General features: G+C 38.3%; 1 protein-coding gene across 1 annotated transcript in view; it reads left to right on the forward strand.

Moving 5' to 3' along the window:
* FCF1 (FCF1 rRNA-processing protein) overlaps positions 1 to 10,556 on the forward strand; it is a 21,242-nt gene extending 10,686 nt beyond the window's left edge. Inside the window, exons 6-8 of the mRNA XM_032837377.1 lie at positions 8,244 to 8,331; positions 9,498 to 9,592; positions 10,349 to 10,556. Of these exons, the coding sequence (XP_032693268.1) occupies positions 8,244 to 8,331; positions 9,498 to 9,592; positions 10,349 to 10,397 (232 nt within the window). The 3' untranslated portion in view covers positions 10,398 to 10,556. The remainder of the gene's footprint in view (positions 1 to 8,243; positions 8,332 to 9,497; positions 9,593 to 10,348) is intronic.
* Positions 10,557 to 11,942: the final 1,386 nt, after the last annotated feature.

The raw sequence follows: 11,942 nt of genomic DNA on the forward strand, positions 1-11,942 counted from the left end.
AATGAAATGGATGGAGGTTCAGTCATGGCCCTTTGAAGGCAATTTGTTTCCTTGACTCTATAGGTCCATCACTATTATCTCACTCATCCGAGAGGAGTGCTTTCTCTGGGTATGGATACCTTGGGAATACAGCTATAATGTGTACAGCTAAATGCTCTCACTGTGCCTTTTTTAAAAACAAACTTATTGGGATACCTCAGACTGACTGGTGGCTCAGTCAGTTCAGCATCCGACTTGATTTTGGGTCAGGTCATGATCTCAGGGTTGTGGGATCGAACCCAGTATTGGGCTCCGTGCTGGACGTGGAACCTGCTTAAGATTCACCCTCTTCCTCTGCCTCTCCACCCGTCTCTGCCTCTCTCAAAAAAAAAAAAAAAAAAAAAAAGTAATAGTAATAATAAAATAAAAACTTTTTAAGGAAAATACCATTTTCTGCAGTCTTCTGTATAACGTAATACCTCAAAGGAAAGGTTGAAGAAATAGTCAAGTAGGGTACAAATTCAGTTACCTAGGAGATTCCTTGACTGTTTTTAAGCTCTAGCTATTTAATTTTTCCTCACTTGTCTTTATACCTGAAGGAAGACCTTTATCTTCCTCTTCCTTTGAAGATGCCCCTTTGGCCTTTGGCCTGGTCCCATTCCTCCCTGATACTCCAACAAGGGAGGATAGTTAGCTTTCTGCCAGCTTTCTTTTCTGCCCATGAGTGTTCTTCCCTGTTAGCTTCCCTTTCTTGATAGTCCTCTTCCTGGGCCAACTTTCCTGCTCCATATGCAAGCCCTTGGTTGGTTTACTGCTACATGGTTCTGAAATTGACCCTCTTAAGTTGCATATTGCCCTCTGACTCCATGACTGTTTGATCTTACTGATTTCATACCTCCATTTTACAACTGCTTTTTCTTCTGGATGTTGTACTTTAGTTTAGAATTTAACTTTGTCCATGTTCAAAAATATTTCTGTACTTGTGCAAAAAAAATCTAGCATAAAAACATTAAAGCCCCCTATAACGCCTTTCCTCAGGGAGGGGCAGTTTTTATTTTTATTTTTTACGTTTTCTTTTTTTCTTAATAGGCTCCACACCCAGTGTGGAGCCCAGTGTGGGACCTGAACTCAGGGCCCTGAGATCAAGGCCTGAGCTGAAATCAAGGGTCAGATGCTTAACCAACTGAGCCACCTAGGTATCCCTCTAAAATGTAATATAAAATCTCTGTGAATTATAGGTTAATTTTGTTTATTTTATTAATGAAAATGGATCCTAGATTATTTACAATTTGTCTTTGTGCCTTTTTTAACAACTTGGGGACATAAATTCACATACCATTTAAAGTGTATGATTCCGTGGCTTTTAGCGTATTCAGAATCAATTTTAGAGTATTTTATTACCCAGAAAGAAACTCTGAACCCTTTAACCACCATCCCCAACCTTTCCTCTTTCTCTCCCTAGACAACCACTAACTTGCCATATGTCTCTATAGATTTACCGATTTTGGACATTTCATTAAAATGAGATCATAAAATATTTTGTCCTCTTACATTTAGCATGTTTTCAAGGCTAAATGTTAAAGCATGTATCAATACATCATTTCTTTACATTACCAAATAACATTCCATTGTATGGCTAGATTACTCATCCATTTTTTTCTTACTTTTACATTGAACAAATAACAAATTTTTTAACGGGTATTTATTTATTTATTAGAGAGAGAGCATGCGCACGCTCAAGTGGTGGGGAGAAGGCAGAGGAATAGGGAGAGACAGACTCCCGCCGAACAGGGACCCCCCCCCCCCCCAGTGCAGGGCTTGATCCCAGGACCTTGGGATCATGACCTGAGCTGAAGGCAGACACTTAACCAAATGAACCACCCAGGTGCCCCTTGAACAAAATATATCTTGAACATTTTGCTGTGTCAGTATATATAATGGACTTTATTCTTTTTTTTAAGTTTACATAGTATTTACATAATTTTTAAAAATTAATATCCTATTTGATACTTGGATTACTTGCATTTTTTACCTTACTATAAATAAGGCTGTAGTGGATATCAGTGTAACTATGTCTCTGTTAGGGTGGAGTCGTTCTTTAGGATACATTTCTAGGAAACTATTGCAATTTCAAGGGGTATGTATATTTTCTTACTTTAACGTATTGCAAAATTGCCCTAAAATAGTAATACATATTTTTACACTTACTAACTTAGAGTGAGAATACCTGTTTCCTCAATATTGGGTATTTTCCTTGTTTAATCTTTGCCACTCTAATAGGTAGAAAATGAAATCTTGTTTCAGTTTATAGCTCTTCAATTAGGAGTGAGATTGAGCACCCTTATTCGTTGACCATTGTATGTCTTCCTCTGTGACCTGGTGTATGAACTGAAATGTACCGTGGTGGTTAAGAAACCAGTCTATAAACAAACTGAGGGTTGCTGGAGGGGTGGAAGGGGTGGGAGGGATGAGGGGGGCTGGGTGATGGACATTGGGGAGGGTATGTGCTATGGTGAGTGCTATGAATTGTGTAAGACTGATGATTCACAGACCTGTACCCCTGGGGCAAATAATTCATTATATGTTAAGAAAATTAAAATTTAAAAAATAAATATCAACACATGGGGAGAAAAAGGTAACTAGCAATGTACTAGGATTAAGTATTGCTCTTAAGAAAAGAAAAAAAAGAATCCAATCTATAGCCTGACAGTCTCTGTTCAAGTCTTGGCTTCACCATTTGCTTCTACTTAAGTTCTTTGTGCCTTAGGATCCTGATCTGTAAAATGGGGATGATAATAATAACAATGCTACCTGATAGGAATTATTCTGAATAAGAAGTGAGATATCCTCCTAAAGTGCTTGGCCCAGTGGCTGGCAAATAGCACATAACAAGCACATAACATAACGAGCTCTTTGTATATTAAAGAAATTTGCCCTTTGATGAAGGTGTAGAAGTACTTTTCCTAGTTTATTTTTATTTTAATATGACTTCCATAGCTGTCAAACAGAAGTTTTCTATTTTTATGGGATCAAATTTACATTTTCTGATTAATTGTTTGGTTTCTTTGGGCTCCTATTTAAATTTTTTTTCCATCTAGAATTTATTTTAATGTAGAAAGAATGACAGGGATCTAGCTTAATTTTTCCCCCAGGCACATTCATGACACTTTATGAATCTGTAGTGTGGAATTGGGGCGGTTCAGTTCTCTACTTTCCTCATCAATAGGGATTTTATTCACCTCTTGTTCTTACTGTTCATTTCAGTGTGTTATTCTGCTGTTATTCCAGAAGCCTCATGGGTCTTTTAAAGACTCTCAATGGGTTTAATTCAGAGAGAGTAAAACCATTTTCTATACAGGTTCTGTTATCAATATGTACTTTTTTCCTGGCAGGTATCCCTTGTATAACTGACTGTGTAATGGCTGAAATTGAGAAACTGGGGCAGAAGTATAGAGTGGCTCTAAGGTAGGAAGGAGCTGGTCTAGGTTGGTATACTCAAGATTCTCGTGATCCTCCATCTGTTGGCTGTCTGAAGATTTCTTGGATAATTACTTTAAATAAAAACCATACAAAACTAGTTAACTATTTATGATCAAGAAAGCAAACATTTGGGGCACCTGGGTGGCTCAGTTGATAAGTGTCTACCTTCGGCTCAGGTCATGATCCCAGGGTCCTGGGATCGAGCCCCGCATCAGACTCCCTGCTCAGCAGGAGGCCTGCTTCTCCCTCTCCCACTCCCCCAGCTTGTATTCCCTCTCTCACTCACTCTGTGTCAAATAAATAAAATCTTTTAAAAAAAGAAAGAACGAAAGAAAGCAAACATTCGAAGGTTAAAGAATTTGAAGATTTTATTTGAGAGAGAGAGCATGAGCTGGGGTGCAGGGGTGCTATGGGCAGAGGAAGAGAGAGAAGCAGGCTCCCCCTTGAGCAGGAAGCTGGTCAGGCTGTGGAGCTCTATCCCAGGAGCCCCAAATCAGGACCTGAGCCGAAGTCAGACACTTAACTGACGGAGCCACCTAGGCATCCCTAAGCTGCAGTTTTTTGAATGAAGTTAGTTAGTCCTATTGGTCTTGTAGGCCTCCTTTTAAGTTCCTCTGGATTTTCAATTAGAAAGTGTCTTTTTATTAGCTATCTAGATATCTTTTAGAATCTCATACGTAAAGGAGTCACATTTTGAGTTTTGAGCTTACTCTAGAAGGTTCACTTGAATTAAAAGTAGTGGTTCCCAAAGTATGGTCCATGGACCCCCTAGAAGTCCCAGACACCTTTGCGCAGGGAGCCTAATAAAACTATTATCATAGTAATACGAAGACATTGTCTCTTCACTGTGCTGACATTTATACGAGGGCAGAAGTACTGGTGCCTGAGTCCTGGTGCCCAGTCAAGACAATGGACCCAAATAATGCTGGTAGACTTTGTATTCTTCACTGCCCCTCACTAGCAGTTAAAAACAACAAAAACAACACAGGGGTGCCTGGCTGGCTCAGTCAGTAGAGCACACAACTTTTGATCTCGGGATTATAAATTTGAGCCCTAAATTGGGTGCAGAGATTACTTAAAAAAATAAAATATTAAAAACAAAAAACCTCACAGAGTCCCTTAAGAATATCCTTGATGAAGCAGTAAAATTTGTTGACTTTGTTAAATCTCAACCCTAGAGTACACATCGCTGTTCCTTGTGATGAAGTGTAAAATACACCTAAAACACTTCTGCCACATCCCAAGAGTGAAGGTTGCCTCAGTGAAAAAAAGCATTTGTGTGCTTGTTTGAATTGTGAGCCAAACCAGCTGCTTTTTCATGGAATGTCATTTTATGTAACTGACAAACACTGATTTTTCAGACTAAATTTGCAGATAGTTTCTCAAAAATTAATGCAGTGCATCTGTTACTTCAGGGAAATTCTTAACTGTATTAGCTGCCAATGATAAAATTCAAGCTTTCAAGTGAAAATTAGAGTTTTGAAAAATCACGAGCTTATCACATTCCCAATACCAAAAGACCTTTCTGTTGAGACCAGTGAAGACACTGAGTATGATTTTTTTTGGTAATTCTGTAATGAAATGTGTTAATACTTGGAAGATTTGTATAATTCAATGAGTTGGCATTTTCCAAATGATCAGTGAATAATATTACGAAATCATGCATGGGTAAAACATTCAATCAAGGTCCAAGATGTACCAGTGAATTTGTGCGTCTCTGTGTGTGTCACCTTTTAAAGGTGTACATTATATGCTATAAAATTGACCAAGTTTAATTATATAATTTGATGGGTTTGGCAAATGTGTATAGTTACGGAACCACTCATAGTCATGAAATAGAACATTTCCAACATTCCAAAAGTGTGATTCCGTTTACATGAAATTCCAGAAAAGACAAAACTGTGCTAATAGAATATAGTGGTTAGCTGAAGCTGAGCGTGGTAAAAGTGGATTAACTGCAAAGGGACACAGGGAACTTTTTGTAGTGACAGAGATGTTTTATATCTCAATTGTGGAGATATGTGACATGGATATCTAAATTTGTCAAAACTCATCAAATTTTGCATGTATTGTCAGTGAATTTTATTATATTTCATTTATACGTAATAAAGCTAGTTTTTTTTTAAGGCAAAGAAAAATGGAAAAAAAGAAAAATGGAAATCCAGTATATAAGAATGGTAGCACTGCTTAGCTGAATGGGAAAGTGATAAACTATTAAAATATTATCATTTGGAGGGGAGAGGGGTCGGGGGTTGGGTGAGCCTGGTGGTGGGTATTGTGGAGGGCACGTATTGCATGGAGCACTGAGTGTGGTGCATAAACAATGAATGCTGGAACACTGAAATGAAATAAAATAAAAATAAAATGGAAAAAAAAATATATAGGGGCACCTGGGTGGCTCAGTGGGTTAGGCCCCTGCCTTCAGCTCAGGTCGTGGTCTCGGGGTCCTGGGATTGAGCCCTACATCGGGCTCTCTGCTCAGCAGGGAGCCTGCTTCTCCCTCTCTCTCTGCCTGCGTCTCTGTCTACTTGTGATCTCACTGTCTGTCAAATAAATAAATAAAATCTTTAAATATATATATATATATATAGTCACTATGGAAAGAAACAAAATTGGATTTCCCTCTTTCACAAAAATCATTTCCAGGTAAATTAAGTATCTAGACTTTTATAGAAAATATAGAGAATATTTTCATGATTTTGGAGTAGGCAGGGCTTTCTGAAGGAGTCCAAGCCATAATAGAAAACTAACTGATCTGATTATATTGCTGTTGAATACTGGGGCACCTGGGTGGCTCAGTTGGTTAAGCGTCTGCCTTGGGCTCAGGTCATGATCTTAGGGTCCTGAAATCAAGCCACGCCTCGGGCTCTCTGCTTATTTGCAGGGAGGTTGCTTCTCCCTCTCTCTCTGCCCCTCCCTCTGCTTGTGGTCTCTCACACTCTCCGTCAAATAAATAAATAAAATCTTAAAAAAAAAGAGGAGTTAAATACTACTTTATAACAAAAGGTAGCATAAACAAAGCAGTGAGTAAGTCACAGATAGTGAGAAGATACTAGTAATGCATATAATCAACAAAGTGCTTAGTTTCAAAATATATAAAAAAAACTACAAATCTATGAGAAAAAGACAAAATCCTTAAATTCACAAGGAGATGTCATTTCATATGCAGCAGATTGGCAAGAATTGAAAAGTCTGCTTAACAATGCCGTGGATAGTTGAGACTGGGGACCAGTGGGAATTCTCATGTTCAACAGATACGGATGTAAAGTGGACAGTCACTTTGGAGAGCAGTTTGGCAGTATCACTGCAGAAAGTTCCGTCTTTCCAGCCCTGTTTCACTCTTCTCTTGCACAGACGCTCTCTCCCAACCAGAAAGAGGTGCTTGCTCTTCCCTGAACACCAGTGACCCAATTTATAAATGGTTGGTGCCCTGTTTGGAACGTGCCTGCCCATGGAATATTCTTCCATCTTCATTTTATTTAACATCCATGTAATTTTTTTTAAGTGTACCAAATTCACAGTGACTTAGCTCTGAACTACTGCAATGTGGAGCATTTTTCTTGCACTTGCTACCTATGTGCTGCCTTGTAGTTTTATTCAGTTTGTGACTCATCATTACATAGTAGGAAGAACTTGGTTCTGGGAATCACAGACTTGGGGTTTTTCTTTTTTCAAACTTGCATGAAAATAACATGTTTGATTTGTTTATGGCAAACAATATAAACATGTACATATGATAAAAAGTTGAAGCCCCCCTGCATATTCACACTTTGTCCATTCTTCCACCCTAATGGTGACAACGGAGAAGCGTTAGTGTATTTTTTTTCTAGACCTTTTTTCTAAGCAAATGCAAGTGTAGATAAAGACAAGGAAAGAAATTTGTATTTTCTTTAAAAAAAAAAAAAGATTTTATTTATTTGATAGATCACAAGTAGGCAGAGCGGCGGCGGGGGGAAGAGGGGGGAGCAGGCTCCCTGCCGAGCAGACATCCCGATGCAGGTGCCGGGCTCCATCCCAGGACCCTGAGGCCATGACCTGAGCCGAAGGCAGAGGCTCAACCCACTGAGCCACCCAGGAGCCCCAGAAATTTGTATTTTCTTAATTGAATAATATATGTATATTGTCCGATGACTTTCTTTATGCAACGGTTTGAATTTTTTTTGAGTTTATTCAACAAGCCTTCTGTGTTGGTACAGACAGCCCTACCTCATTTTTTTTTTAAACAGGGTGGGGTATCAGAATTCCATCAGAATTTAACTTTTTTTATTTTGCTGATGGATAATTAGATGATCTGCAGTTTTTCACTATTATAATACTATTTATAATATTTATAATAATTTATATTTAATATAATTTATATTTATATTTATAATCACTATTTATAATACTATTATAAAGTATTCTGTAGTGGCCGTCCTTGTGCCTATACTCTTGCATATTTGTGTAAGACAGCTTATAAAAGTGAAATGGTTAGGTTAGAATTGTTTGGTTTTAAATCCCAGCTTTTCCCACCTGTGTATTTTGAACAAATTAATCTCTCTGAATCTGCTTCCTCATTTGTAAAATGGAAACATAATTAATTCAGAGTTCTCTGAAGATTACGTGACCTAAGGCACAGCAGCCTCTCCCTCAGTTGTCTTTCCAATCAGAAGATGGGGTGCGGGAGGCAAGGGGTGCCTTAGAATCCCCACATAGAGCAAGTCACTCTTATTTTACAGATCAAGAGTCAGAAAGTTACCCAGTTGCCTGGCTGTTGTTGTTAATCCACTTTTGTGACCCTTTAGGATTGCCAAGGATCCAAGATTTGAACGATTACCATGCACACACAAAGGAACCTATGCAGATGACTGCTTAGTGCAGAGAGTAACTCAGGTATCACCAGTTTTTAAATGTTCACTTTGTGCTTCACAGGAAGCATAGGTGCTCTCACTTATTTGAGGAAGTGGATTGGAAATGTATACTGTAACTGTAATGGGAAAATCACAGGCTTGGGGAAGAGACACGGATTTCAAGTCTCAGCACCTGAATTTATTTGTATGTGATTTGGGGCCCTTACTGATTCTTTATTCCACAACTCATCCCTATAAAATACTTTGAGTGAGTGTACATATAATATCAGGTTTCACCTCCCTGTGAGTCAGAAATCATCCATTTCCATTATTCCCCATACAGGAATTTTGTTCCTTTCCACCATGCCTAAGCAAGAGTGTTTCTCAGTTACATCTGAGTGTCCCAGGATGCTGTCTTACAAGTACCCTGGAGTAACTAGGTTTTTGATTCTTCTCTTCTGGCCTCCTTGTCAAGCAGGACAAGAACTTCTGCTGTTGGTTGCCCTTCCTGGACCCTCCTCCGCTGGGGATAACTGTCTTCACCTGGTGACCACACTGCCATCCCCTTAGCCACCCCATCCCATGGGTGGAGACAGCATTTGCCTTAACTTCCCACAGCACAGCTGTCACTAGGCTACAACTCTTTTCAGAATTGATGGGGAGATTGGGGTATGATGGAAGTAAAATCTAATACAGCTGGCAGCTAAATGCTTTCACAACTGCTAGGCTCAGACTTGTCCTAGAGTTCCATTCTGATGTCCTGGCTGAGGAAGTGGCCTACCTCCACCACTAGGAGGTCTCAGAGTAGGCCCAAGCTCAGAGGTTGCAGGAAAGGCAAAAACTGGGCCCTCCGATCTAAGACATTTACTCAGCCTTTGCATTGAGTCTTTCGGGGTATTTCTCAAAATCAAGAAATTGCCTGCCCTAAATATGAAAGTACCTTCCACTTATGAGAAAAAACAATTTGCTGCTTTAAATAGCTTTTCTACCTTCTCCCCCTCAAGAGTCTTAGAACTACATTTCCCCTAGGCAACTTGTTATATGTTTTGTAAATATGAGCTCCTAGATCATAGTAGGTACTCAACAAATTGTTGTAACCTTTCCTTTGCTATTTACTGTGAAAATGAGTAATTCTCTAGATTAGCCAATGTACCATTATTCAGTGTCAAGTAGACTCAGTGTGTGAACATTCATTGGTGTCTTTTACAGCACAAGTGTTACATCGTGGCCACAGTTGACCGAGACCTTAAACGAAGGATCCGGAAGATTCCTGGAGTTCCCATCATGTACATTTCTAACCATAGGTGAGAATTGTCTCTTGGGGGAAGCGATTAAAAGTATAGACAACTGATATCAATTAAATAGATAGCTGATATCAATTAAAAATGAGGTCCGGTTATAGGAAGATCTGAAAGCAATTGTATCAAATGCGTACATAGTTACATTTGAAAAAGTGAGACAAAGTAATAAGAACGAGGGCAAAAGATAAAACTAGGATTTGGGGATGAGGCAGACATTCCTATTGCTACAGTAAGATTACCAGAAGAAATAGAGATGTGTAGCTTTAAATACAAAGCAGTCATTTGAATTAAGCTAATCTTTTTGGCCAGAAATCTCTCTCTTTTTTTTTTTTTTTCCTTGAAAGCCTAGTATATGTGATCAGCACCTCATCTGGGAAATTAAAAGCTTATTAAAAAGCAAACCTGGTCTTTATCTTGCTTGGATGTTCCCATGTTAGTGCTCATTCTCTTACTGTCTTGCTTTCAACCTGGGAAGAACACAGTATAGTGGGAAGAATATGGGCTGGGAGGAGCTGGGTTTACCTGGACTTAGCGCCTGGCTCCCTTACTTGTTAACTTTCGATTTTGAAGAATAAAGATAATATATTAAAGTCAGCATTTTGCTAAAAATCACTCATTACGCTATCCCTTTAAAATGTTCCCACTGACAGAAAGGATTCATAGTGGGGAGGTGAAAGTGTTGCAGTCAGTAAAGGATGGGTTTTTAGGTGGGTTCTGGACCCACTTTCTTAACCAGTGTTAATTTTTTGTCCTGATTAGGTACAACATTGAGCGGATGCCAGATGATTACGGAGCCCCTCGGTTCTAATTCTTAAAAGATAGAGTTCCTCTGCCTTCCTTTACCAACTTTTTCTATTGCCGGTTCATATTAGCAACATGCTATAGCATGAATTATTCTTCTTACCCTTTTCCTGTTATGAGCTGAGTATGGTTAAATACACTCACTTTTTGGTATTGTTTTGAAATTGATAATTTGTATCATTTTAAATATTGTTGCATTTTTTTTTATAAATCAGATGATTGCTCATATAATTTGGTGGTTGTTATTTTATATCTATTTACTCAACATATATTTATTACGGTTATCCTCAGTACTTAATAAGATATGGTCCTTCCCTGAAAACATTCGTATTATAATAGGGGAAAGAGAAACATGTATGTGAATAAATATCGTCATATAATGGTGTCAAGTTAAAGGTATGAGCGGATAGACCCATATATGAGAAAGAATGATTTCTTTCTACTTGGTTGGAATGGGGAGGAAGGTAGGGCTAGAGGTAGTTATATTTGAGTTAATCTTTAAAAGTGAATAAGTGCTTGCCCAGTATATGAACAAAGAAGTGAGGCATAAGAAACATATGAACAAAAGTACGGAGGCGTGGATGTTACATGAAATGATTGCTTGGCCTGTGCAGACACTACCATACAGTTTTTCTAACTAGAACATGGGGAAAAGAGATCTAGCCTGCATCTGAGACTCCAGGGGAGGGAGGTAACTGGGAGGGGGCCTTATATGACATGGTAAAGGGTTTGGACTTAATTGTGAAGTCAACAGGAACTTATTAAAATTTTAAGTAAGGTGAATAATAAGATCAGATTATTTTCAATGATCACAAGGTAGTGTAAGAATAGAGAAATAAAACATTGAAATAGAATTGAAAGTCCATAAACTGATATATTTATGACGAGTTGGTATATTATCAAGGTGGTATTTCAAATCTGTGGGACAAGGAAATTTTATTGAAAGGCCAAATAGTGTGGAGTAATTCTTAGTGGGGTTAGACTTCTGATTCCACCACTTACTATCTGTATGAATTGGGCACAGTAAAACCATTTGGTGCCTTCCTTGCTACCTCTTTAAAATGTGTTGTCTAAGAAAAAATAAAATAAAATGTGTTGTCTAATCCTCAAAACAAGTCTGATAAGATGGGATGAAATCAAATAGTACATGACAATTTAAGTATTGCTCAGTAAATGTCGGTGATTATTATAGTATCATAATGGCTAGTGGGCTATCCATTTGAGAAAAGTTTTTGTATTCCTACTTTATATCCTTCATGAGAATACATTTCACATGGGTCAAAGGTCTAAACTTTTTTTTTTCTTAAGCTATGGAAGTCTTAGAAAAAGCACAAAAAATGCCTATAATCTTTGTATAGAATTCTCAAGTAAGATGGAGAATTTAAAAGCCATAATAAAAACGATTAGTAGGTGTGACTATGTTAAAACTATAGATTTCTGTGGAAGGCAGCCCTCCCAAATTAAGACAAGTGGCTGACCAAAAGATCCTCCAATATATTTAACAAGGGTGTGAAGAAATGAGTAGTCACGCAGTGGTGAGAAGAGTACAGAT

This window comes from Lontra canadensis, unplaced genomic scaffold (assembly GCF_010015895.1).
Source record: "Lontra canadensis isolate GAN:19392208 unplaced genomic scaffold, GSC_riverotter_1.0 scaffold98, whole genome shotgun sequence".
NCBI classification, from domain to species: domain Eukaryota; kingdom Metazoa; phylum Chordata; class Mammalia; order Carnivora; family Mustelidae; genus Lontra; species Lontra canadensis.